This window comes from Haliaeetus albicilla, chromosome 22 (genome assembly GCF_947461875.1).
Source record: "Haliaeetus albicilla chromosome 22, bHalAlb1.1, whole genome shotgun sequence".
Lineage (NCBI taxonomy): Eukaryota > Metazoa > Chordata > Aves > Accipitriformes > Accipitridae > Haliaeetus > Haliaeetus albicilla.
In genome coordinates, this window is record NC_091504.1 from 21,149,528 (window position 1) to 21,176,745 (window position 27,218).

The 27,218-nt window shown below is 41.2% G+C and overlaps 1 protein-coding gene across 1 annotated transcript in view; it reads right to left on the minus strand.

The window, feature by feature from the left end:
- Positions 1-24,992, minus strand: part of GNA12 (G protein subunit alpha 12) — a 44,692-nt gene extending 19,700 nt beyond the window's left edge. Inside the window, exons 1-2 of the mRNA XM_069810296.1 lie at positions 24,385-24,992; positions 11,299-11,514 (exon numbers count right to left, since the gene is read on the minus strand). Coding sequence (XP_069666397.1) covers positions 11,299-11,514; positions 24,385-24,705 — 537 coding nt within the window. The 5' untranslated portion in view covers positions 24,706-24,992. The remainder of the gene's footprint in view (positions 1-11,298; positions 11,515-24,384) is intronic.
- Between the last annotated feature and the right edge of the window lie 2,226 nt (positions 24,993-27,218).

Consider the following 27,218-nt stretch of genomic DNA (forward strand, 5'->3'; position numbering starts at 1 on the left):
CAAACTAATGAGAAGGTGGAGACTGTTCTGCTTTCTGCCTTTTGTAATAGAAAGCCTTCCCAGCTAATGCAGGTTCACAAAAAGGAGAAGCAGAGTATTGAGCTAACCTTACTCTTCTCTTTTGAGGAGACAACTTAATAGGTCTGCTCCTTCCATTAGTGTTCAATTATCAGCTGGTCGGCTTGTGGCAGTATGGAAGCTTGAGAGATTTTTCTGGAACAGCATCATGTTCGGATGCATCCTTAAGTCATCTATTCTATGAAAATCTCCGCTGTTGCATAGCTATCATTTCACATAAAGTGAAAAGTCAAATACCGTGTTTCTTCCCTCCCTATGCTCACCACCTCCTCCTCCTCTATACTCAATACCTGTGAAACTGAGCCTTGACTTTGAATAGCATGCAAACACTTAAGATACTTCCATAACATGGAACACAAACATTTAAAAAAACTAAACAGCATCTTTGAAGTACAGTCATCTTATTTTAGCATCAGGAAAGACTTATGGAAGAAGGGAACCATTGCTTGGAAGAAGGATCAGCAAGATAAAGACACTGCCATCATTCCTTGGCAAGCACCAGGTTAAGGTGACTCGTGATTGCTTGCGATGCCAGCTGCTTGTTCCTTCACCAACATCACAGCATGTCACTACCTCAGCTGTGCTTACAACCAGTCATAGGTTGCACTCGTGCCTCAGATGAGTTTCCCAATTTACAGCAGTTTCCAAAAAACAGTTGTGCCAACATAAGCAAGAGCACACGTAGTGCAAAGCAGAACTCCCTAAACCACCATTTCCTATTGCTCACCATGATTACTCTATCACAGAACTACAGCCCAAGTTAAGCTCTACGCTTGCACGACACATTGAGTAAAACACTCAATGTTTTAAGGCAGAGCAGGCTTGTTAGGGACACAGCAGGAACAGGGGAAGAGAAGAGAAGAGAAGTAGGCTAAAGAAAATTACAGTCTCCTCAAGAAGTCATTGCAAAAGGATCAAGATTTTGATAGCTAGCAAAAATACAACATAGCCAGCTGAGCAAGTTACCGCTACCTAACTATCCTACCTCCATTTTCCTTTTCAGCTTTCTGCCAGGTCCTGTGTTTTAAAGAACACAGGCCCATTAAACATAATTCACTGTCAGTGTGACAAATTAAGAATAACTTCAAATACCTGTTCTCTTAAGTATAAAAGTCCAGAAGATATTCCAGAAGAAAATATCCAGAAGACTTCCTCATAAAAACAGACCTAGTTTTCAATGTTTTGCTTATTTGTTCATCTGTGCTTGTTACTTGTTCTTGATCCTACATAGCTTACTATAAACTAGGATATTCAGGAAAGCTTGAAAGCATTCATTACCCGTTATCCTATTAAATTCAGTAGCCTCTTTGAAAAATCCAAGCCTTAACCTCTTACTGTTTTTCCTCAAGGGAACACTTTAGAGAATTTTGAAAGGCACTGAGATCACCCTTGCTTGCTGTCCCAATTCTAGGTGGAGAAGACAAGGTCTGGTACCAATATGAAAGAAAGCTGAATTACTACAGAGAACATACAAATGAGGTGCAGAAGGCTGACATGTAAAACTGGACCTTTCTGAAGTGCATTGTCAGCACTGCTCTTCTGACCACAGAGCCAGCCATGTCAGGGAGATGGGCTTAACAGAACCATCCACCTCTTCTTTTGCAGTGCCTTTTTTTTTTTTTCTGAAACCAGCCACAGGGTCAGAAAACTGCTAGTATAGCACACAACAAGTACCAGGGGCCCCCTCTTTTCTTTTACACAGTTAAGCCAGTCCTTACTGGATCTTCAAGTAGTGCACATAGCTTTAATACACCAAAAATTTTGAAAACCCATATCATGGGAACACAAATACAAGTCTCCATTTCAGCTATATCTTTGAGATTGAAGGGTTGAAACCAGTTTGACAAGCCCTTCCACTAGAAACAATATTCTTTGATTGTTTTTAGACTTCAGTGTAAACAGATAAATATTAACATATACATCCCTGCATAATGCAGGTTATTTTGTTGCAACTAGAATAAAAGTCATCCTTGCGCTACCACAGTTTTAACCTATGCATATGCTCATTACTTAATATATGAGCTCTCTACTGCTTCCACCAAATTTCAGTAGGAACTCTTTATTAGACTCCCTTAAGTCATACAAAGAGTGCACCTTTAAATGTGCTTAACTTGCTCATATTTCTGGAATACATTCTCATTACTGGCAATCTCTACAGAGATACTAGTTGCCAATTTTGAAGTCTCTTGAATTATTGAGTTCCATTAGAAATTTTGTGATCATGAAATTAAACAGCATAATCAAAAGCTAAACGCTGCTTACTGGGTTGGATTTGTCTCTGCCCAGAACTTTCCTGCACACTAGAAAGGGATAAAGAGATTACTCCAGTGGTTTTTAGCTGCAGTTGGGTACTGGCTCAGACAGCCTGAACTGAAAGTTTCCTTCCTTGTTTCTCACAGCATGTGCCAGCATTTCTTGATGGGAATGCAACGATTAATTACAGCTGTACTTGCTCTGAACAAATCCTTATATTCAATACAGTCCTGCAAGATTTAGAGTAGCACTAATTAGGGCTTAGAACAACAATTCTGCAAAGACAGACATACTGAGTATTTTTTCTAATTATTTTATGCATAATAAAATTAAAGCTTCTTTCCAGAAGCAGGGTGGCATTTATTCTCAAGAGCTGGGAGCCAAAAGGACTTTTCCAGTCTAAGAACATTACATTTTGTGTTTCAGTGCTATTGCTGAAGGTAAGACATCAAACTATAAATGCTACCACACGCATACAGAGAAAGGCAAGGATGAGTACAGTATTTATTCTGTAAATCTTTTGGGACACCCAGACTGTTCTCTAATGGGCTCAATGACTAAGAGGTAAAGACAAAAAAGTTTGTTCTTAATAAAATACACATGAGTAAAAAGAAATGTTTCAACCAGAAAAATGGCAATCATTAGGGAAGATGTAAATTCTCGTAATGAATTTTCAACATGGGAGCTGTATCTATGAAGTTTTTTCTCTTATTCACCTTAACCACACCAAAAATACAGTCAAGATTTATTGGCATCCAAGGGGCAAAAGCAAAAACTCCTACAGGCAGCCTTACACAGTACCATAAAAATACGAGGCTTTTTAATCTACCTCCAAGAACCTAAAAGTTAAAAAAGTAGGACCACACAGTCTGAATTTCAACCTTTTGATATCCATAGACAGCAGGACATTAATGAATTGCATTAAGGCACTGTACATTTTACAGGCGTTAGAGGTGATTTTGTCCTAAGCTTTTGATCTTTTATAAAAAAAAAAAAGGAAAAATTGTAGAGTGCCAGGAGTTCACTATACAGAGTACTAGAACAGCCAGTAGCACAGCTATTTTTATTCAGCATCCATCTCGGTTCCCATATGGTAGGCATATCAATTTCTTGTTATCCACTTATTTATTATGTATGATCTGCTCGTTACGTTCCAACTTATCCTCCCAATTCCATGCAGGCTACATTTCATCCAGCTGTTGCATTTTGTTATAACCTAAGGCCAGAAGCAATTCATAGCAGGAATCCTTTTATTTTTCCACAGAGCATTTAGTACAGAGGGCTTTAATCCTTGGTTGAAGCTTCAGGTAGCTACTGTAACAAATTGCTATTCTCTAACACTTTTCCATTTGCACTGTTTTGAAAAGGTCATAATTCATGACCTTTCTGGTTCTTGTTATTTCTCTCCAATAGCAGAAAGTATTTAAGAATGGCTAATAACTGTTCTGCCCATCACACAGCCTTCTATGGATGGTTCTGCTTGAGAGAATGGCTTCTGTCATTGAGAAAAAGATACTGCAGAAGTGGATTTTGCTAGAATTCAAAATGATTTGCAGTGTGAAGTGATTTATGACCTTTGATTCTCCAAATAGTTTTGAATCCAGCCTACTTTAAATGCAAGTTGTTCTCATCTTTTGCTCACTGGCACTTGAAACAAAACTGAGATTATGAAGAGAAGCATTCCTTGGTGTAGGTGACAGGCAATGTGTTATGAAGGCATCCTCAACTCTGCCTCCTGTTCCAGTTTAGTTCTGAGTTTGAATCTCAGTGACTGTCAAGACACACTAGTGCTGGTACAGCCAAACACCGTGCTGCTCAAGGAATTTTTCTGGTAGCAGCAGGCCCATTAACATATCTCATTTAAGCATTTATTTTTAGAATACTGCAAATATAATAGAAGACTAAGCATTTAACTTCTGTAGATGCAAACTGACAAACTATACAGTATTAGCCAATATCCACAGAATTTTGTGCAAAGGTGTCCAGCTGCATTTTGCTTTATGTTACCTCTCAATCTTTAATAAAACCCAAACTATAATTCACTAACTCTCACCTCCTTTAACAAAATGCCACTTTTGTTTGAGAGTTCTTACTTGAGACTTTGATCTGAAAAAAATTTCCTATTTGGTCTTAGAGACAGGATTAGAAACCAGGGACTCCAACTGCTAATCCTTCCTACTACAGACCAGCCACAATGCTTTGCAGTATTATACTTAAACAAGCAATTAACTTCTTTTGCTGTACAAAGATGAGTCAAACTCACTAACTTGACCATAAACTTTTGAGGTCTTGGGATTAGAAGACAGAACTAGAACTAAGAATTTAAATCTGGACCTCTGGCATTTAATTGCCACAATGCTGGCATAAAACCTTGCTTAGATATTTAATTAAAAAGAAACATCTCCGTAACTCCTGCTATACGAGTCCAGAGCAGGATATTATTCAAGCTGCATAGATAAAGTCTGCAAGTTAACGATCTCTTAAATTAATCTGACATTTTATGTCAGATTAAGCCACTGTTTCAGAATTCTAACGTAACATGATCAGATTATAACAAACAAGAGGCACACTTAAGGGAAGGCTTAGGTTATATAGCACTATCATTCCTTAAGTGTAATAGCTAAATTCAAACAGGCCTATTTACCATCCACAGCTTCAAAATTAGCTTTAAAAAAAAAAAACAAAATCATGTAAGATACAGATGTACTTGACTTTTAGCACTAACATTGTGCAATTATAAAATATCAAGGCTCAGTAACAGCAAACTCCAGTTTCTGGTTTGTAGCACTACTGTCAATTCATTGTTTTTTAAAAAATTTTCTGGGTCAGAGTGGTATGTCCCATCCAGATCTAGAAAAGAAAAAATCCACATAACTTCCCCAGCAATAATTTAGTTTCACAGGAGTTTGGCAAAATAGAAATACCCAAGCAAAGCTCAAAAGTAATTTGGCAAAGAGTTGCCACCTAGTCCCAATTACATGCATTAAACGGTAACAAGATTTCCCATGCTGGCACTTTGAACAGTGTGGCTATTTCCTTTGTACATCTCACCAGCATTGGTCAAGCCCCAGTGGATTTCACGGATGAAATGTGAGTTTCACAGCTCTGAAAAAAAAAAAAGATCATCCTTACAGAATAAGCAACATTCATAGTCTCTTGTGTAAGCTCATATTCAAAGAGTAGCTTGCAAAAAGAAGAGCTCATTTTTGTGTTATGGCCAATTGTATAAGCTGGAGTCAATTTGACACTCGGTATTTCCTCAAAAGGAGGTGCATTAGCAAGTGCATTATGTCAGTACCAGGTGCAAGTATTCCTGCATTTCAGTGCTGTAGCATGTATGCTGAAAGAAGAGTAAATGCTTGGAAACACGCTTTTAAGGCTAACTCTACTCTGCCCTTGCATCTTAAAGATAAATGATCAGTTGGAAACTTTTTACTTAAGGATTCAAGAAATCTCTATTAGAGTGCACTGAAAAATTCTGACAAAATAGAGCCCCCTCCTGTAGACTTCGTTTAACATGCCACTTCAAAAATCACCTACTTCTCATGCCAGGTCAGTATTCTGCTGCCCAACCTCTCAATTTACTTAGCTTCTCGAGGCAGTCAAATGCTGCCACATAACCTCCATATGCTACAGCTGCTGGTATATGGCCTAACTTCTGGTCATCTTACATACTACCATACCTAGTATTTCCATACCAAAATAAAGACATTTAAGCAACAGTTTGTCCACTGTGAATCAAGAATTAGTTCGAATGACTAGTGCCTCACATCCATACTGCCCAAAACACACAGCTGGCTGCCTATGAGGCTTTGAAGCCATCAGCTCCTTGCATAAGGAGAACGCAGCAACAAAGCTATACTAATGCAAGCAGCAGGCTGTTCACTATGCAACATTTCCAGCACACTACCTGTTCTGGCAGGCATAATTTAACCACTTTGATTTATTTTAAGTGTCTGCTTAGAGGAAAAAACCCACATAGTTAGTTCATAGGGGAATGACTCGTGTCCTATTACAAATATCCCCCAGGCCCCCACATCTCAAAACACCCAGAGAATGGTGAATTGATGTAAGCGAAAGGGTCTTTAAAATATTTTCCAGAGTCTTCCCACATCCAAGGCTTCAGAGGCTCTTAGTATTTGAAGTATTACTGGAAGTGTTCCATACAATTCCTTGTGCACAGACCTAAAAATAGCTATGAACACAGTAGTAAGTTTTTGCCTCTATTTGCAAGCCCCTTACTTCCCTCTCAGGAACCACTACTTCCCATTAATGCTGACATTTATTTTTTTTTTTAAAACAGAGCTATTAAAACATTAGAAATTCTATCAAAAGTGCAGTGAACATCAATAACAATAATAATAATACATCGATAATAACAAATTTAAATTGATACTCTAGTGATGGATCATGAATATATTCTGTGTATTAAGAATAGCTGCATTAACACAGATGGCTTTTGCAGCCTCCTTGGATGGCCATGCTCTCTTCTGTATCAAGAAAGGCGGGTATCTAAGCACAAGTCAGAAGCTACTCTGGCACAGTTGCCTTAACTACAAATAGGCTTTGGAGTTCAGAGTAAATAGCCCCATCAGTCCTGAAGAGATGAGAATACGACTTGTACCACAGAAGTTCAGCAGCTCTTGAAATGTATGGTTACAAGCTAGAAAGACTTGGTATTTTGAAGGGAAACAGTAAGAATCATTCAAATAAAGAAATTACTTTGACTAAGAGTAGTTAGGTCAGAGATTTAAAAACAAAACCAAAAAACATTGTGCATGTTTAAAAAACCTGATAAAACAATGTCAATTTTGCTTTAAGAATTGATAAAGCCAGATGTTGGCCTTTGCAGATCTGCTCACTGTTAACTTAAGCTCTGTAACAGTGCTAGCGTACAATATATATCTGTTCTGACCGTGACAAAAGTATCATCTTCTTGCCTGACAAGCCCTATTCATCCCATCTTTACCCACAATGACAGGAAGCATGCTAAGATGCAAGACGTCAAAAAAGTACCTAACCTAGCTTCAGATTTTGTTTGTTCTGGACACATTAAAACAAAAGTGAATGGCTTCTCACATTCTCCACTAGAGACCTGGGAGGAAGAAAGAAAAAAACCCAAAAACCAGCAAAACAGAAACCACCTGACCAAAGCAATTCCTATCTTGGCCTCAGTCTCCATGGTTTATGACATAAAAGGAAACATCATTTATGGGTGCAGAAAAACTTGCAGCTACATGCACCTGAACTCCCAAATATACCCAAACACTTGTTATTCGGCTCAAACTGAAGAAGCTTTCATCTTTTCAGCTAAATCATAACTGGAATCCCAAGGTCCTATCTCCGAGAAGCCATTCAAACTTGAATTTGTCTCCACCTGCTGGCAATGAAGAACTAACATCCAGTTGCCCAAACTACCACAGGCAACCTCAAAAGAACAAATGTTACAGGACATTGAGACACACGACAAATGTATTCCTTTCTAACAGACAGAAAATGGGGTAGGATAATGAGGGCGAGGGAGAAGAGAGAAGAATCACATACTGATTACAAAAGAATTCCTATTCTAGTAGTTAAAAAACGAGGACAGAGACATGACAATGTAACCAAACATACAATGAAGCTTTTGTCCCCAGACTACTTGGCCTGCATACAAGGAACAGAGGAACTTAGGTTGGTGGGGACAGGCTGGGGCAGGGGAAGAGTGAGAGGCTGATGTTTGCGAAAAGAAAGTGAAATGGGTTAGTCTGCTTTAAGAAAGACGGTGAAGAAAAAAAGCACTCTGCTATTGTAGAATCCACCCACTCACTTACGAAATGCTCAAAGACCCAGACAGGGATTTACAGCCACCACTTCTAGGCACTGAATATGCAGCAGAAAACACTCAAATGCCCAGAGGCAGCTTCTGTGGTCCCAGAAAAGAAGCCTTCAGATTGTATAGGGTTATGGTCAGAGCCATTTTCTTTCAACAAGTTTGCTACAACTGAGTCAGTCATTAAGCTTAGCATTATAGACCATAGGAAGGCACCTGTACACTGCAATTTTCAGCTCTAGTTAACCAACCAACATATTTTATTTTTTATTTTTAAACAAAGTCACACAACTTCCTGGAGAAATAGAGTTCAAAAGCAGACCAATATAATCCTATTGCTTAGAAGCCAAAATAATAACAACAATAAAAAAATGAGCTGGTGTTCAGTTGACTGTAAGACCAGGGTGAAAAAAATGCAACTGCTGAGCAAGATTATTATTTCAAACATTGTCAAGAAGCATTCAGAAAGATCATAGTAATTTAAAGCTTCAAAATTTTGGTGATGATTTAAAAACTATAATAAAGATAATAAATTCAGTTCAAACCAAGCATATTCCATTTAATGGCTCACTTATACTAAGTAAGAAAGGGAATGCTGATGCAGGAGTTTTCTTTAGCCTTATTTAAAATCAGTTCAGAAAAGATTTATTTTCTCAGAGTCCACTATATCTAGCTTCTATTTATTTACATGAGTCTATATCCAGCAAGAGTTTAAACTAAATGAAGGTATGGGTTTATACACATCATATGCAATTATAAGTGCGGCATCTCCTTAAACCACCTGCTTTCTTTAAAAAGCTATGCAGTTTTAAACTTTTTTTTTTTTTAAAGGAATTGTACTGCTGCTAATCCCCATGTACTCAGGGAATCAGACTTCTGCTGAACCTAGAAGGCATGGAAACTTGTTCATGTTATTAAGGTGTTAATAATTTGTTTAGTGATCAATCCAGAAGTAGCATTTGTATCCTTGAGAACAATCTATTAAATTTAAAAAACTTTTATGCACTAAGTGCTTTTTATTTACAATTGAGGTACTTTATAATCTCCTGGTGATGCAGCCTGCACAGTAAAATAATAGCACCCAGGATTTTCAAGTTGTTAGTGCCACAGATGCATGCAGCAGGACTGAGTTACACAGTACTTCTGTAATACACCATATCATTGCACTATTGACAAGTTAACAGTTCTGGTGCCTGCAGCAGTTCCAGCTGTCCCAGTAACATTAAATAGGTTACATGAATGCCACCCAAAAAGATGCATGATAGAACTACACCATGATGTTGTAGATGACAGCATATTAAATGATCACTTGCATGCCTGTATGCTTGGTTTTTCTGAGGCTTTTTTATTTTTTGGTATTTCCTGTTTAATCCTCAAAGCCAGAGAATGCAGAGGTAGGCCTACTAGTCTTGGAATGCTATTTATTCAATAAACTGGACTTCTTTTTTCCAGTTTGATGCAATTTTATTGCTAACCAGTACAGGAACGAACCTCCCACATGATCCCAATCTGAATCTCCCTCTAAAAACAAAACCCATGCTTGATCATAGCAGTTCCCAGAAAAAAAAAAAAAAACCAAACAGGCTGCCGATAGAACTATTGCTTACTATACTAGATTCTCTTAGTAGTTGTCTCATGTTAAATTCAAGTTCCCTGTGGCATGAACCATCTTTTTATTCCATGTTTGAACAGTGCTTAGAACAGCAAAATCTTAGTCTGTGTCTACAGACGCTAGGAATTATGGAACAATTTATCTTCTCTCCCCCCCTGCACATCTTCTACCCCATACCCAGTACTGTAACATGGAAATTGTTACATTTTTTTAGCCTAAGGAAATGAGATTTATACAATCATCCTGTGACAGTTTTACCTACCCGTTTTATTTATTCTTTAGCCATTTAGCAGTCCCAAGATACTTCAGAGACGGATTTCAAAGATATGCAACGAGACCCAAATAGGCATCTTATTAGTGGAGATAGATAAGTACCCAAGAGCTGCAACATGAGTTTAACTACAGTATTAGATACTAGAGAACCCACGCAGAAAAGTAGCATGAGGAAACAAACAACAAGAATTTCACTACTGAATTTCTCTGGTTTCCCTTTAGCTATGCTGAGTTCCTTTGTAAAAGTCTAAGGGAGACTATACAAAGCCATGTTTCTATCCTTTACCTAACCTAACTCCTCTAATTAAACATTGATAACATATCCAGGCATGAAGAATTCCACCTTTAACTGTCTCCCCTTTTTTTTTTTTTTTCCTTTTTTTTTTTTTTTTTAAAAGAAAAGCTGAATGCAGCTTGGGGACAGAACACCCAAACTAAAGAATTCTACCTGCATAATGAAGCATAATTAATGTTAAAATCATAAAGATACATTTATTAAAACAATTAGGAAATTATCCTATATAATTTTCTGAGAACTAATAAACGTGGTACTAGGTTGCATGGATCACTACTTTGTTTCATTGAACAAGGAAGAAAGGAAGGAGGAAAAAAAAAGCATCTCCATCTTGTACATGGGAAGAAAAAGGAGTGGATTATGAACAGCTGTCAGAAACATATTCCATACCAGAAGTGCAGCTATTTTGGCACAAGAGCATGAAAACCTAATAACAAGAAAGCAAGGAAGATAGCACATTTTTATGCTCGTTGTCATCTTTCAGTTGCTTATCCAAGTTTCACTTGGAGACGTCAGGATGAAAAGAAACAGTCAAATAGCAGCAGCCGGAATGGGTGTTCCATTCACTTCAAAAGATCTGCATGCAGGAATAGTTTGCCAGTATCAATATAGTGCAAGCTGGCAGGACTGGAAAGTTACAAATTAAGTGTGCCTTCATCAGTGACCTACTATGAACAGACCTACTGAGCTGCTAAAATATTTTTAGTTCAACCAATTCCTGCCTTTTTTGGTTCCTCTTGCTCTTCCAGTTTATCCAGTCATGTGCACTTTTCCACTCCCTCTTACTGCCATGTAGTTTTTCAAGTTTGGCTCCAATTACCACTTGTTTCTGCTGAAGTGCTCAGATTTACAGCATTACTACAAATGGCTCATACAATGGCTAGATAATGCACGTAGCGAGCAATCTTTCAACTGAAGAGAGATTTATACAGCAGGGAACTTTCTTCCTCCCACCATGAAGATGGACGTACTCACCAGCTGGTACTCGCTCCGACGGCTGAAGGCTTCCTTGATTCCTGAATCCCTCCACAGCGCGCCCAGTGCAGGTACATACAGCTGGAAGGTGGCAGGCTCTATGGGCATTCCAGCTTTGTTTTCAAAAGCCATCAAAAACATTCCGTGCTTCTCATTCTCGGTGTACTGCCAAGGGATCCCCAGTTTGTCCCGTGCATCAACCAGAACCCTGCAGCCCTAAAGAATGATTCAGATAAGAAAGTCAGTGATAAAAAGATTTAAGTGTAAAAGAACAAGAACTCAGAGGTACTTGAAGCTTTGGGGTTTTTTGACACTATTCTGGTGAGACTGAACTTGGGAGAGTCATAAACATCATTTATTGCAACATCTCCAACAGAAATAAGATAGAAGGAGCTTGCTTGTGTAAGCAACTTAGCCACAATGTATTTTTGCAGGTGGAAAAAAATACTAGCAGCAACAGCTACTTGCAACAAGCAATATACCAACAGACAATAGAAGTAAACATCAAATGTGTAAGAAAAGTGTCTGGGAACTAATGTATGATCCTCATAGCTGTCGTTTTAAAAGTAAAACCATGCCTGAAACTGTATTCTTCCATCTTTCTCTTTGCTCATTTGGCTTTTAGATACCAGAAAGGACATACTAGCTTTCTCAAGCATTAGGAGAGCAGAAGAGCATTAAAAAATATTGTTGAAAGAACATACTCTATATTCTGGTGAAGCATAGACTATTGGGCATCCAAAATTGAGGAAACTTAGTAACTTCCAGTGCTGTATGCATCCACCAACTAGTTAAACATTTAGGTAAAAAAAAAAAAAACAAACCAGTGATACCAAACTAGCAAGATCCAAAAAAGCATATTGCTGTAAAGCATGATTTTGACACAATCCACTTGGATGCTATACAACACAGCTATCCAACTTTACAGATTTCTTGAAAATTTGTTGTAAATGAGCATCCTCCATTGAGACACTTTCATACAAATGGTTACCTCCAGTAGGAAAGCCCAGCAGCAAGAGGACTGAAGACATTGCATAGATTTCAAGCTACTAGGCTCAGTGAAGCAATTTTCCATCAGCATCAGCTTACTTTTTGAACTTGCCACACATTTGCTAAGAAGTCATGACAGGTAGGTTTTGGTACCCTAATTCTGGAAAAAAAACCTGGAAGGAAAGTGATCTAGTTCTCAAATTTAACTAAGGATTATTGAGACTGCTTAATTTGACATTTTGCAGTTTTTATGGAAACTTAATTTGATATTCATGGCAACAAGCCAAACACATGAGCTTAAGTAACTTTGAAACTTCAGTCTTGAATCTAACTAACTACACCTATACTAAATAGCTTCAGATGGCCAGTAGTTATTTCTCAATAGTAAGCACCATTTTAGTAATGGATAGATCTGTTAATGGTGGCTTAGCATCTCAAGTACCATCTAATTCATAAGTAAAATCTGTGGGTTATATTAAACTACTTTTCTCATTGTGCTGATCTTTCAGTTTTACAGTTTATGAAAATAAATGAAATTAAAAAAACAAAACTGAAGTTCTATTTCCACAACTATTCACATGAACCTCCACATTATTGGACTGATTTTTTTTTTTTTTGCAGACTTTAAGCTATCAGGACTGCACGTATGTTTTCTTAACACTTGAACCTTTCACCTCTCCAGTCCTTTAACAGCACCACAGAACAAGAACAGTAATTTTCCCAATGGAAATTAAGATTGGAGAGGGAAGTGGCAAGCAACTTAGTGCGAGTGTCACAGAATGGGAACTGAAAGTGAAGCATTGCAGTTGTCACTATGCAACAGTGTTCCTGTAGTGCAGTTTCCCAAAAATGTAAATATTTACAATTCTCTAGTGATTGTTACTTTCTTTATAAAAAGTAGACAATATATCTCCACAACACGTGAAAAGACTAAAATTGAATATGTTTTCAAACTGCTGCTTGAAATTCCAGACATAACTATTTAGTAACTGTCATACAGACCAAAAGCTGACTCTAATTCCTAGTTACAGAGTTTATCCCTTTATTAATAAAAGTCTTTAGATCTGCATTATTTGAACAATGTTAACAAATGTAAGCATTAAAAAACCCCACTTACTAGGTTCTGTCTCTGAACTGCATTTGCCTGCACAACATCTCACGACCTTAGACACTTTTGCAAACCCATCACTTGCAGAAAACGCCCTCCCGGGTGCAATTCAAAGAGAGCATCAGCTCTCCCCTACCCCCAGAAGAGAACTTCAAGGTTAATTTTTTCCAAAGCGTGGTAACCGAGACTGGCGGGACACCGCTTTTTCTAGGTATTTAATGCCATGTTTGTTACTGTTCAGTGAGAAGTGTTTATGAACAGAAACAGTTAATCAGCACTGTGTGTCGGCCACGATCGCAGTCTCCCCACAGCCCACACAGGCCAGCTCTGACCTTTCACCTGCTTCGGCTCCAGCTCTCCGCAACCATCTTCCCGGGCCCTCAGCTCCGGCTTTTCTATCTTACAGCTTTCAGACTGATTTAACCCTTACCCATCTCACAGCTACTGTAGTCCCTTCAGAGAGTCTCAAAGGAACAACGGCAAAATCGCATGATCCCTGTTCGGATAAAGCACCGCTGGGACCTCAGGCTCGGTCCATTTCCCTACACTGTCGCTTTGCCTTTTCCTGCTCCCACTGGAGATACCGAGGATCTCGAGAGACTGTTGTTAAGAAAAGTTTCACCATTTGTTTGGAGAAAACCACAGAAGAGGGTTTCAATCAAGGACATAGAGGCTGCTCCAGTCCCAGAATAGTCACTTATCTGCTGGCTGCTGCTCCTTGGAAATGCAGGTTTGAATCTCCCCGGGGGCAAGGGAGAGGACTAAACTTAGACCTTACAGACGCTGTGCGAGTGCATTAACTACTGTAAGGTCACCCATGGGGAGCACGCAGCGTCAGCACCTTCCTCTGACTGTTTGAGAGAGAAATGGTTGCCCGATCATATACAAACAGCCCGATCTGGGACAAAGTGGCAGATTCAGATGTAGAGACATCAGCATAAGCACTGACAAAACCAGACATACAGAGACACACATAGAAGGTCAATTTTAAACACTGAACGAAGAACATAAAAAATAGGAAATGGGTTTGCAGGAATGCTGTCCTACGCACACCCACAGGAACAGCACCTCTCAAAATCAGAATTTTTAGAACACACCAGCTTTGAGATATACACCTAAAACACATCAGGAGTAAGAGCTTTACATAAGGAGCAAAATATCCAATGTTTCTTCCCCCCAGCTAGCTCTTAGTGGTTAAAAGTATTTGTGACTCAGCAAGATCCCCAGTAAAGTGAACCTAAACTGAAAACTTCTCCATCTCCACAGAACAGTTCTATAAATGTTACAAGCAGATGTCAGAAAGATGAGGAGAAACAGAGAAATCGCCAAATTTAGATCCCATGTATTGCTATTCTCGCATTTGAGAGTTACTGGTAACACTATCTTTTGCAGCCACAATGAGCGTTTGATAATCCTTGCCCCATTAATCTGCAGAAGTAGGAACCGTAGGAAAGGGTTCCTCTTTCTGCAAACACATCCAAAACACTTTCCATACCTCTTTTCTCCAAAAAGACCATCATGGGAGATGGCCAGAGCATCACTTTTATCTGTAGTTAAAACGGCTTAAAAGTTTATATGTACTATTGATGCCCAGAGGTAAAGATTTCATTTAGAAGATTAAATTCAATTAAAATTCCTAGAATTTCCATTTATTATAGAATGAACAGAATAGTTTAACATGTTTAATAATAAAGTATATTTATCAAAACTGAATTTGGACTCAGACACCATTGGTACAAACAAGAAACACCAAACAAGTCTTATTACACATACAACACTCCCTCCCAAGCTCTAAGAAAGGTAACACCAGACTATTTTCATTGCAGTGCTCATTTCACAGTAAACCTTCCCTACACTGCTATGACAGTCTTTCTGATTTTCTACTACTATAGAAAATGTCAGTTCACTCTTTCATTCAGAAGATTGAATACTGTCAATTACCATTCTGTTTTCAAATTTGGAATATGGAAAAAAAATGTGGCAACAACTTTTGATATGAAATAAACTTCTGAACAGTTTAACTGATCTAAAGCTTTTGTGCTGCAATCGAAGCGGGACCCAGAATAAGCACAGATGGAAAGAATTAAAATTCACAGATAAGCATAGTGTCAGGTATTAGGAAATGGCAAAACAGCAGCATGCTAGAAGCACCAGTTAGGGAGGAAAAATAGGAATTTCTCTGTTCCATTCCTTTCCTAATAATTTTAACATATTCAAGTCACTGTATAAATCCCTGGCATGCACAAAACCTGTGCATGCAGGAGATAGGGTAGAACAAGAAAAGGTGTAACAAGAGTGTGACATATGACATGAAGTATCATATCTTACACAGAAGAAAACACTAAATAGATCTAGAAACCCAGAGCTTCGAAAAGAGATGACTAAGTATGATATATCAGAAATCTACAGAATTAGAAACCACTTGGAGAAAGGGAGAAGACGACAACTATTCTTTCCCCACCCCGTGCTACACAAGTACCAGTAGTATAGAAGGGTTTTTCCTTCCTTTCCTTCACTTTCTCCCAGTGAGACAAACTCATTTACATAGGGTGTTGGACAAAAGTATAAAATGGACTCAAAAAGCAATCAAGACAAACTGATGGAAGAAAGGTCCAAAAAAGGACTATTCAGTTACATTCCAGATGCAACTCCTGGCTCAAGAAGTTCCCAAAACCAAAGGTCGCCAATAACTGGAAGAATATACCAAAGTATCACATTGCCTTGTTCTTGTACCCATTTTTGTGTTGTTTTTTTTCATGTCAGAGACAAAGCACTAGATCCTTGGCCTGACAGAGCGCAGCTGTTAGGCACGAAGCAGAATGTTTGCTACTCACCAGCAGTATGAAGGTTTTATAAGCATTTCCACAAAAGCTCGTTACTAGGACTGGCTCAAATATATTTTGTCTCCATTACTTTTGAAAGCATTCTAGCTTTGAAAAAAAAACCAACAGGTAGTCTTGCCTTTTTAAATAATAAATAATTAAATGATTTTGTGGGAATTATTAGAAAGGTTATCACCAGCTCATGTCACTTGAAGCCAGTGATGCTTGCCGATACATGAAAAGAAGTGTTGCAATATTTAAAGAGCAGCTTGATTTAAGAATATCTTACATCAGTAGTTACACTACTACATAAAACACAACATTCACATTTTAAATTATTCACATACTCCAGTACTTGAAGGATTCATTAGCCTTAAAATCTCACACTTTTTGCCAGATGGACCAACTCAGAAGCCAAGTGAACACACTACAGTTAAGCACCAAAAGCACAATGGAAACAATAGGTTTGGGGAGCACTCACTCAAAAGTAAGGGCAGGCTCTTCCACACGCAAACCAACAGTCAAGTGATCAAAAGATTTGATTATTGTAGTCAAGTATCTAGAGAGAACTTGCAAAACTACTTAGAGTTTGTATACAAATAGAAAAGTCTCCTACCGTGCATTTTCTCAAAATAATTAAGGAACTACTATTGGGTATGAGATCACAGACAACAGAGTAACTGTTACGCATGAAATACTGCAGCAACTACTTTTAAAGGTTTTACCATTAATACACTGCTCGACCTCATACAAAAGCCCTAGACCACCAGCATCTATATATCGCTTATGGAAACTGTTGTTGTGAGAGAAGTGCTGATCACTGCTAAATACTTGATCAGGGGACTCCAAGTCACAGCTAACAGGCCATACTGTCCTCTCCTATGGCTGTAAACAAACATGAACATTGCAGGCTACAGGGAAATTCAAACATGATTCCTACTGTGTGCTTTTCCTCCATTGCTGTTGACAAGGAACTGGCAAAGTCTGGGGTTCGCAACTCACAGACACCAATATAAATCTGAACTAATGCCAAAAGCAGTGCTCCCACCTCTGCAAGCTATTTCTAATACACCCTTTATGCCAGTGGAACAGTACAAAGTGATGCAGCTATATGAACACTGGTCCAGCTAGACTGGCAAGTTTAACTGTACCAAAAAAATGCAACAACTCCATGATCACTGGTGCCAATACAAGAGGGAGAAAGCTGAATCACACAGCCATAGATGGGACTGGACTTTTCAGCAGCAACACTTACTGGCAAGTAAAGAAAGATGATAAAATGTAACCTATGCTTATTTTTAGAAAACACCTCTTAGCCTTCTAAAAAACACATTTTCAAATACAGTTTTTAAAAATAAAGTTGTCAGTGCTTACAAATATAGTCGCATGCACTTTTTTTTAAATTGCCATCTGGATCACTGGGAAGCAGGTGATCTACAGCTAACAAAGTAAGGGCAAGATAATCAGATTTTTACAGAACACTATCGTAAAAGCATTAACAGCGTTTTTATTTGATCTATGTCCTTGGAACTTTATAGCCAAGCAGCAGCCAAGATGCCAATGTCATTAAGGATAAGGTTTCATATTACAGAGCAGTCAAACAACTAGGTACCACCAAAAGGGGCATCTTTTCTGGTAGTGTAGTTCCACCCCATCCTGTCTGATAGGTTTGCCATTTGTCTGAGCCCACAAGCCAATCCAGTGAGCAAACATCACCAAAAACCTAGTCATTTATATAAAAAGTGGTTTCCACTGCTTATATTAGTTTGCTGTAAGGCGAGACAGACACGAGGGTAGGAGTGGAAGCAGCACCAGTTAACCCAGTTAGACAACGAAAAGGCTCACCAGTTATGCATGTATTTTCACCATTCACATATTCCCGTACCACCCAGGTGAGAGCAGGGTAAGCAATAAAGATGACCTACCTTCCAGCCCAACATACAAATAAAAAATGGGAACAAAGGGGAAGTGTCATTTACTTAGTCCACAGGAACACAAACATTAAGAAACATTTGGATTAGCCACTGAATCTCTGAATTGGGAGCAGCAGTGATGTCTGCTTGTCTGGAAACTCTGAAAAGAGTCCTTGTCTTTGACTGAATCCAGCAAAATGACGATAAATGCAGCAGAAGAAAAATACTCTCACTGCAAGCTTTACTTGCAACTAGGCACGAAGTAGAGAGATGATCTCAGAGGTGATGACTGGTGCAGAACCTTAAGAAATTTAATGCTTTCAGAATTACATTACCAGGTTTCTCCTTTTCCTGGGACCATCACACTAATATCTAGTTCATACATAGTTCACACTTTCAATGGAGCAGAAGCAGCATCTGCAGTTCCCAAAGTATCCTCATCAGGTTTGGCAAGATCCTGTCATGCTGCCCTTACAAATATACTGCCACAGTACCCAGCAAATATGCTTTGACAGAAGGGAAGGGTAGAGAGAGAGGGGTCTTCAACACTAGGTTAAGACCAGCTCCTCACCCCCATGAGGGTGAAAAACACCCATCCAAGTGAAGGAAGCTCATGTGGAAATTCTACAGCCTCTGATTCCTCCTAGCTTTTTCTCCTGTTGTAATTTGTCTTGAAATTACTTTTTCAAACAATGTGTACTAGTTTGCTCCAAAGTTTTCTTGTAAACATTATTAGTAGTGTAATTTGCCAATTTCTTTGCCAGTACTGTTTCCAAGTTAATTATAAAAATGTATGTATACTCAACCAACTGAATATAATGTAAGCTCCCAAATTTAGTCACTCAAGTGACTAAACTTTTGTCTGGAAAACATCAAAGTATGTGTCTACAGTCTCCAGGGACTAACTCTTATTCTGCAATACTAATGACTACATCACAAGAGCATTGTAAGCTTTATTTTGGAACAACAATGAATATTTATCACTTACTGTTGACCATTACTCCTCTTCCACTATCCACCATAATGAAGACGGATTGCTGTCTCCCAGCCCAACCAAGAGACACCCCAAACGCAAGGAGACCACCAGAGCTGACAAATTTATATTTAAGACACTGAAAATACATCAACTAGAAGTTAGTAAAAGTTTCATTGATTAAATGAACCTGGAGCAGGAAGACCAACAAGACTCATAAGGGGTTTTTTTCTTTTCTATATAATTTTGTGAATATTATTTTTCATACTAAAATAACCACTACATGGTAAAAGCACAAAGCAAAGATAATCAGATTTAAATACCAATTCTGTCTCAGAACTTTAGCACTTGTATATTAAATTTAATGGAAAAGTTTCTAATTAGCCACAGTTCCTACAGAGTATTCTCCTGGTCATACCTTTCAAAAGAAGCTGTCCCAGCGGAAACAAGATTGACACTGTCCTGTGACCAACTACTCAAGTACAGCTAGATCCCAACTCTGAAGTAACAGATTGAGTGTCACTGTCATAACCTCCTAATGGGTTAAATTCATTTGCACATAAACCCACGGAAATGTGGAGTCAAGTTAATTTAAAGAGTAACTAGAGTTCACATAATGGAAAGATGTATTCCCCCTTCCTCTCTAGGCTATTAGAAGAAATATGCTTGCATTATAAATAACTAGGTAATGTGGTCACTTAAAGTGTAGCTCCCAACTAAATCGAGGAATATTCTTTTCCCACTTCCCAGAGTTTGTACCTGTACCTGACTGAAACCTGCAAGTTGCGAGTTTTCTTTTGTTCTTCAATGACACAAGGTACGACTACCTTATAGTCAGAGACCATAAACACAACCTAAGCCCATTCAAGGTATACAAGGTACCTGCAACAATGAAGCAGCAGCAGTCTAGTTTTAGTATTGGTTGCAGAAGTCTGAAGTTCTTAAAAATGGACTTCAGCACAGGCTCATTTTGCCCACTTTACTCTCACTCCTATTCAAGCTGTCAAGGAGAAATGCTCTCAGGTATGCCCACGTGTATTGCAACTGCACTCAAAAGTCCCAAAGCTGTATCCTCAGGGAGTTTTTGTGTTCAAAATATTTGGTTGTTTTTTCCCCCCACTCAGAGCCCACAAACAAAATTACACATCATCTCCTGAGTAGTCCTTTCCTCCGCAGTTCCAGGCTTTTCAATTCCGTAGTCAATCATCACAATTCAGGCCACAGACAACAAGAAAACACTCACAAATGTATTGAAACCTTGAGCTGGCCTTCTCATTTTCAACAGGGAAACTAATATTACCCAAAAATTCAACAGATTATACTTCAGGCTTTTAAAAGCTGAATTTTTTTCTCTCTTCAGATTGAAATCTCCCAAACAAGCTGGTGCAAGTACCACTCCAGTGCTTGTAGATTACTTTAATTATTTTCTTATGCAGCTAAACCGGGTTTTTTCAAGCAGCATGATATTCTTATACTTGAAACAAAAAAAACATTTAGACAAGGAACATCAGAGCTATGATTCATCAAGTATCTAAGCTCTTCAACTGTTATCAAAGGAAGCAAGCAGAGTAGCAAGGCCAACCCATCTGTTTTGGAAGGTATCAAAAGATTCCTTCAGCTACAGTTGGAAGGCATCAAAACGCTCATGTAACACCACCAGCCATTTCTTAGATTTGAAATTTAAGGTACACAAAAGTTTTCCAAGTTTCTCTGTATATCCAAGAGTCGCCTTAAAATTCATGCTGCAGCAGCTAGCCCTGTCATATCCACTTTCCTCTTCCAGGTGGGTGTGCTAAAGTCATGAAGCCTGTGTACTCATACCAGAACATTAACACTACTGCTTTTCACTTCAATCATCAAAAAGTTCCAAAAAGTTACTTTGAAACTTAGCCTCGATTAACAAGCAAAACCCTAGTTAACCGATGACTATTTACCTTAAACCAAAGCAAAACTAATGTATTTGAAGACCATCCCACAAATGCCAGAAAAAGCTAGCAAGCCCCTGAACCATCACCTGTACTAAATGGAAAAGTAAATTCTCTATCACAGATTTATTTAATTTCAGCATTTTGTTTCTAACTAGGGTTTCCCTGAAGTGGGGGATGAGAAACAGACAGAACAGGGTAAGGAAAGAACCCAGCATTAAGAAGATATCAGAAAAGCAAGAAGCTGAAAACTCAAAATAAAGTGGAAGCTGACACTAACGTCAATTCATACTTAGCACTGTTATTTTCGAAGAGGTTTCAGATTCTGTTCTCTGAATCAATTCCTTCATTCTCTGTAAGCTGTATAGACTGCCTAAATACTACTGTAATAAGCACTTTAGAAATATCAAGCACTACTGATTAGAAATCCTCCTCCCTCAGAGAGAAGTTTAGTCATGGCTGGAAAACAAAAATTGACCATTTAATCCCAAAGATTTACACTGCATTTCTAACTCAGATCTCAGTGTTGTAGAAGCTTAACAGAACCATTGTTTGACCATGCTAAGAACTGCACGGAAAAAGGGGCTAAGGTTGCTGCAGCTGTACTTCACAACGTCAAACAGATTTATATGCTATTTGATAGGACCGTTTTCACTTCACATTGTCCACGTATCATATTATGAAAACTAATCTTCTATCTTTTCTTGTAAGTTAGATACATGGTGATCTCCACTCCATTTAATCTTAATGGGTGATCATTCTAGTCTGAACTTCCTGAAAAAGTGAAAAGAACCTGTAGTCTAAACACTTTATTATACCAAGAATAGCAATCAGGTTCACTTGACAATTTACATTGTCAAAGAAGCAAAATAAGTTTACTTGAAACATTTTATGGTTAGCCACAGAACAAAGTTTAATACAAGAAAGTATTACACAATTACCCTAAAATAAACGCACTGACAACATCACTCTGTTTTGAAAGCTCTGGAATCCTCCTGTCTTGGTTTTTGATTTCTTCCTGATGATTATGGCAGAATATCAAGGTGTTATCAGGTTTCTTTCAGATGAGCAAAACACAAACAGAACATCTACTGCCTCCTCCCCACACTCCAGTCTCAGACCTCCTTCCCACCAGAAAACTCATTTAGTTCCCCTTGTTTGCTCTCCCTCCTTCTGCCTACTCTTTCCATAGCAACCACTCCCAAGCCATTCCCCAAAACCTATGGGCGAAGAGTAAATTGTATTCTTATATGCAAGAGCCATCTCTGTTATCTGGAGAAATAAGAGAAGGAAGAGTCAGACAGATGCGGTCCATGTATCTAGAAGGGTAGCCTAACTTAACACTCCCAAATCACGATCTGTAAGGCCAAAAGGATGATCTGTTGAACCATATGAACTCATTTAAAAAATACTTCCAAATTTTAGTTTGATGATTAGGAGGCTTTTTAAGCAGTTGACAGTGTTCAGCTGACAACCGTCCAAGAAGTGTTGTTAACTACCCATCTTGAAATCAGAACACCTGACTGCTACCTTGAAGACCTGGATTCTACTCTAAGTTCTGCAAATTTGCCCAAAGCCATCCAGCAGACAAGTGTTTCAAGTGCATAACTCAGCCTCCCCTACTACAAGATGGAGACACTTTCCTCTTCAAAGCACACCAAGTTCTACTGCTGAAAGCTCTATGCCTTCTGCATACATAAAATGTTACAACTTTTTACCATAACTAGTATTGCTTAGACAACTTAAAGAGGAAGGAGACTCAGATTTTTTTCTGTTTTTACCAATTGCTTCCTTAAAAGCCTCTGCTACTACTTTAAATCAGTAGCAGTAACAAATAAATCACTGGCAGTACCAAAATAAACGTTAAGACCTCTAAAATAAGACTCCTTATTTCTAGGTGTATAGATAAGAAACTCGTAACACTCTCTTTGCTGACATAACTACACATAGAGAGAAGCTTCTGAGCTTCAACTTTCTTGCAGTTAATGGGCTCCCGCAATCCTGATAAATGGATGAAAAAAAGGAAAAGAAAATTAGTCAACAATTTTCCTCTTCACTAACAGAAGGAAAAGCCCTTCATGGAATAGTGACATTCTTAAAAACAAGAGTCACTGTATGCATGCACTTACTAAGTGCATATAAAGCTTCTATTTAAAACAAACCTGAAAATTCAGAAGTAACCCTTGTTATCTGTAACTTGCACAATTCCCTTTCCTTAAATTTTCTATGGAATCTCACAGAGCCTCACAAATCCATGCCCACATGAGAACGGAGAGTCTCCTATGGAAAAATATAGGCAGGAAAGTAGCAGTTCTTTTAGAGAAAAATTATGAAGATGAAGAGAGAGATATTTTTAAGGAAGCTTTTTATGCATCTTCAGGTATTTTCTGAAATACGATCACTTCTACCTGCACAGGGCATCAAAGCTTGTTTCCCAGTAAGGAACAGTATTTGTCAAGGCTGATTTTCCTTCATTGTCTGTAGACCAAATGCTCTACCTATAGGCTCTACCAGTAGCTGTTATATTTGCCAGTCAGCTAGAGAAATACACTATCAGCACTATAAAGCTTGCACACACATTGAACAAAAACTTTTTTGCAAAGGTACCAAAACAAAGTCATTTCCATTTCAGCGCTATGCTTGAGAACATCCCACGCTACCCAACTCTAAGGGCCTACTCTCCCCCATTTCTAAAGATGTACCAAGTAACAACCACTCGCAGCCACAACTTCAATACGAGGACCCATTTCTCGTCTCATCTCGAGGTACGTGGACTCAGGGCACTTAGCAGAGGCACGGAAATTCCTCCTCATTTCTTCAAAGTTTGAAGTTTCTCCAATTCTGACTTTGAGGATGCTCTCATAATGTTTTTTCCAGAACGCAGGCCACACCTATATCCTCTTTCCTCTGCACTTCCACAAAGCGATTCTCAATCCCCTTTGCAGGGAAGTTTCCTCCGAGCCTTTTCCATCGAGGCCTTCTAATGGGTAACGCTGGAAACCCAAAGCCTCGCCTCCCGCAGCCCGCCAGGCAGTCGCACAAAAGGTACACGCCTTCCGAAACACCTGCACCACAGAAACCCCCTTCCCCGAAGAGAGGGTGCATCCGAGAGGTGCGGGGGAGCAACTCGGGACGGGGGGAAGGAGACCGGGAGTGGGGTGGGCAGCCGCCGCAGCCCCCGCCGAGCTCACATCCTTTTCCGACGGCGATTCTGGGCACGGCCCAAACTCCCCAAACTGCGGGATGTGTCGGCGCCGGCCTCCATCCCCGACTGCTCCGGGCGAGGGCGGCTGGAGCCGCCGCCGCCCCCCCCCCCCCCTCCGCCCCCGGCCCGGGCTCCCTCCCGCCCCCTCACCTTGAGGATGTTCTCGTAGATGGTGGCCCGGAACTCCAGCAGCGCCTTCTGGTCGAACTCGCGGCCGTGGATGATCCGCATCTGCTTGAGGAAGGTGGACTTGCCGCTCTCCCCGGCGCCCAGCAACAGGATCTTGACCAGCCGGCGCACCGCCCGCCTCTCCCGGGCCAGCATCGCGTCGATCTCCCGGCTCCGCCGCCTCGCCTCCCGCTCCGCATCGCGGCTCCTCTCCTTACCCTCCCGCCGCGGCTGCTCCCCGGCGCGGCCCGTGGCCTCGGCCGGCAGCAGGCAACGGCTCAGGGTGCGCACCACGCCGGACATGGCGGCTGCGGGACGGCAGGAGAGCTCACAACGCCGCCGAGACCCCAGCCAGCTCCGCCAACATCGGGCGGAGGCCACCGAGACGCTGGGACCCGGGAGGAGGAGGAGCAGCAGCAGCCGCCGCAGCCGGGGGCTAAGGGCCGGGACCGCCCATTCCCCGTCTCCCGGCTCGGCTGGGCGACGCTGCGGAGGGAGGGGAGGCGGGGTGCGGCCCGGGGAGGCCGGCCGCCCGGCCGGGGGGGAGGGGTAGCGGCGGCGGCGGCGGGGCGCGGCCCGCAGGCCCTGCCCGGGGAGGGGGGCGCCGCCGCCCCGCTCCTCTCCGAGCGGCGAAGGGGACGCCGCGGGATCGGGGAGCGGCGGGAAGACGGCCCCCGGGGCCCGGGTTCAGTCAGCGGCCGCCTCCGGTGCCGCTGAGGGGCGGCGGGGCGGGGGGGGGACGACGGACGGGACGGGACGCGGAGCCCCCCGGCCCCTTCAGTCAGGGAGCGCCGCCACCGCCTGCGGAGGGAGGTGCCCGCCCGGCTCGCCCGCCCCGCTAACGCTACCGTCTCATTGGGGGACGGGAGTGTCGGTCAATCCCTCCCTCTTCCGATTGGAGAAGCCGACACGTGAGGCGGGGGTTAAGCGGGCGACAGGGCTCAAGGCAAGGCAGGGCCGGGCAGCGCCGGGAGGGACAGCGCGGGGGCGGGCACGGGGGCGGAGCTGCTCCGCGGGAGGCGGGGAAAGCACCAATGGGAGGCGAGAGGGCGGCCCCCCCCCGAGAGAGGTGGTCTCTCGCAGGGGGCGGGGCCTGGGCCTCGGTGTGGGAGAAGGCGGGTCCACCGCCCCGCGGCGTGACGTCAGGTCGCGTCCCAGGGCCGTTGGCGTGAGGTGGGCGCTGAGGCGGCGGGGCCTGCTCGGGGCCTCTCCGTAACGGGCCCTTCGGCGTCCCCAGCCGGCGGCGGTAACCGGGGACGGTGTTAGTAACGTGCAGGGGAAAAAACTAAGCGGCGGGGGTTATTTCGTACCGGAGCGATTCAGCGGTCAAGTTGCCAAAGTCAGGCAGTGACAGAAAGAAACGTGTCATCGCTGACGCCGTCAAATGAGTACCTGCGGGCGGGGCGCTTCAGCATCCATAGTGTCTCATTAAACCAGTTTTTAACAACCGTACCGGGATTTGTCTCTGCAGGCCGCAGCCTGTGGCTCAGCTGCCCCTGGGAGCTGCTCCCGAGCGGCTTTGGCCTGTAATGGCGGCAGCCGACGTCCGGCCTCTACCTGGAGAGCGGCCAGGGGCCTCTGCTGCAGCACGTGCTGGTTTTCCGTGTGAAACTTAAATTTCTTGCTTGACGTCGGGTGTAATTCCTTGTAAAGCATATTGAAGCAATCTAGTGCTGGGCTGACGACGAGGCGGGGATTAAAGTGTCAAAGTACACATCTGAAAGAAAATCCCCTCGGTCTCCTGATGAGGTAGTGGAGGGGAAGGAAAAAAAACCCAAAACATTTTCGGAAGCAGCTGGTATGTGATCACCTGGCAGTAGCTGGGATCCCAGACCTTCTGGCTGCAAAATGAAATAAAAGACAGGCACGTGCCCTCAGTTCTACGAGATTATACGGTCCTTTCTGTATTACTTCTTTTGTCTGTGCTTCCAATTATTTATGCCATAAACATCTAATCCAGTTTAAGTTTCAGATAGCTTATCCTGCCCCAGGCCTGTACCAAGCACTGGGCAAGTGACACTGAGCTGAGGGAAACTACCAAAATGACTGCGATTTTGTAGTAAGTTAAGGATGTTAAGAAGCCTTAAGACATCCAAAAAAAAAACCCCCAAAACCGGGGAGTCACAGATTTAGGACAAAACCAAAAACAATTAAACAAAACCTTTCATGGAAGTGAGAATCCCATGTGACTATTAATCACACTGAGATGCTGTTGTCAACACTTCCCCCCCCAAAGCAAGTCTTTTTCTCCTTAGCAAGAGGAAACACTTAAAAACACCTTTAGGTATTGCAGAAGTCAGGAGGAGAACATCACAAGACTTAGTCATGAGCCATTCACTACAGCACAAAACCTTTCTTGAGAAAGTTATTTTCTCTTCCAGGATCTTGTCCTTCGATTGTAGTTTGGGACTTTGCAGCAGCTCATTCCACGTATAAAATACTGCTGTAATTCACGATTTTCCCCACAGGATGTCATCATTGCCCCACAAGAAGCCAGTCAGACCAGCATGATGAATACAAACAACTCAACCTTGAGCCCCCCCATACTTTGTAGGTCTGATTTTCGGAACAGCTGAGTACTCAGGACTCCCGCTGGAATCAACAGATGCTAAGCTGCCTTCAAATCAGACCCTATATAACTGTGAAGTGCCCAGATTTTTATTTTCTGATTAGCTCGTGCCCCACTAGCTTTGTCTGTGCCCTACTTGAGGTCCTCTTCAGACTTCTGAGGTTCTAAGGGGTTTTGGCAGAGAATTCAAACGACCATGAACTCCAGCTCCTGAGATAGGCCTGCTTCATCTGTAAGTGAGAGTGAA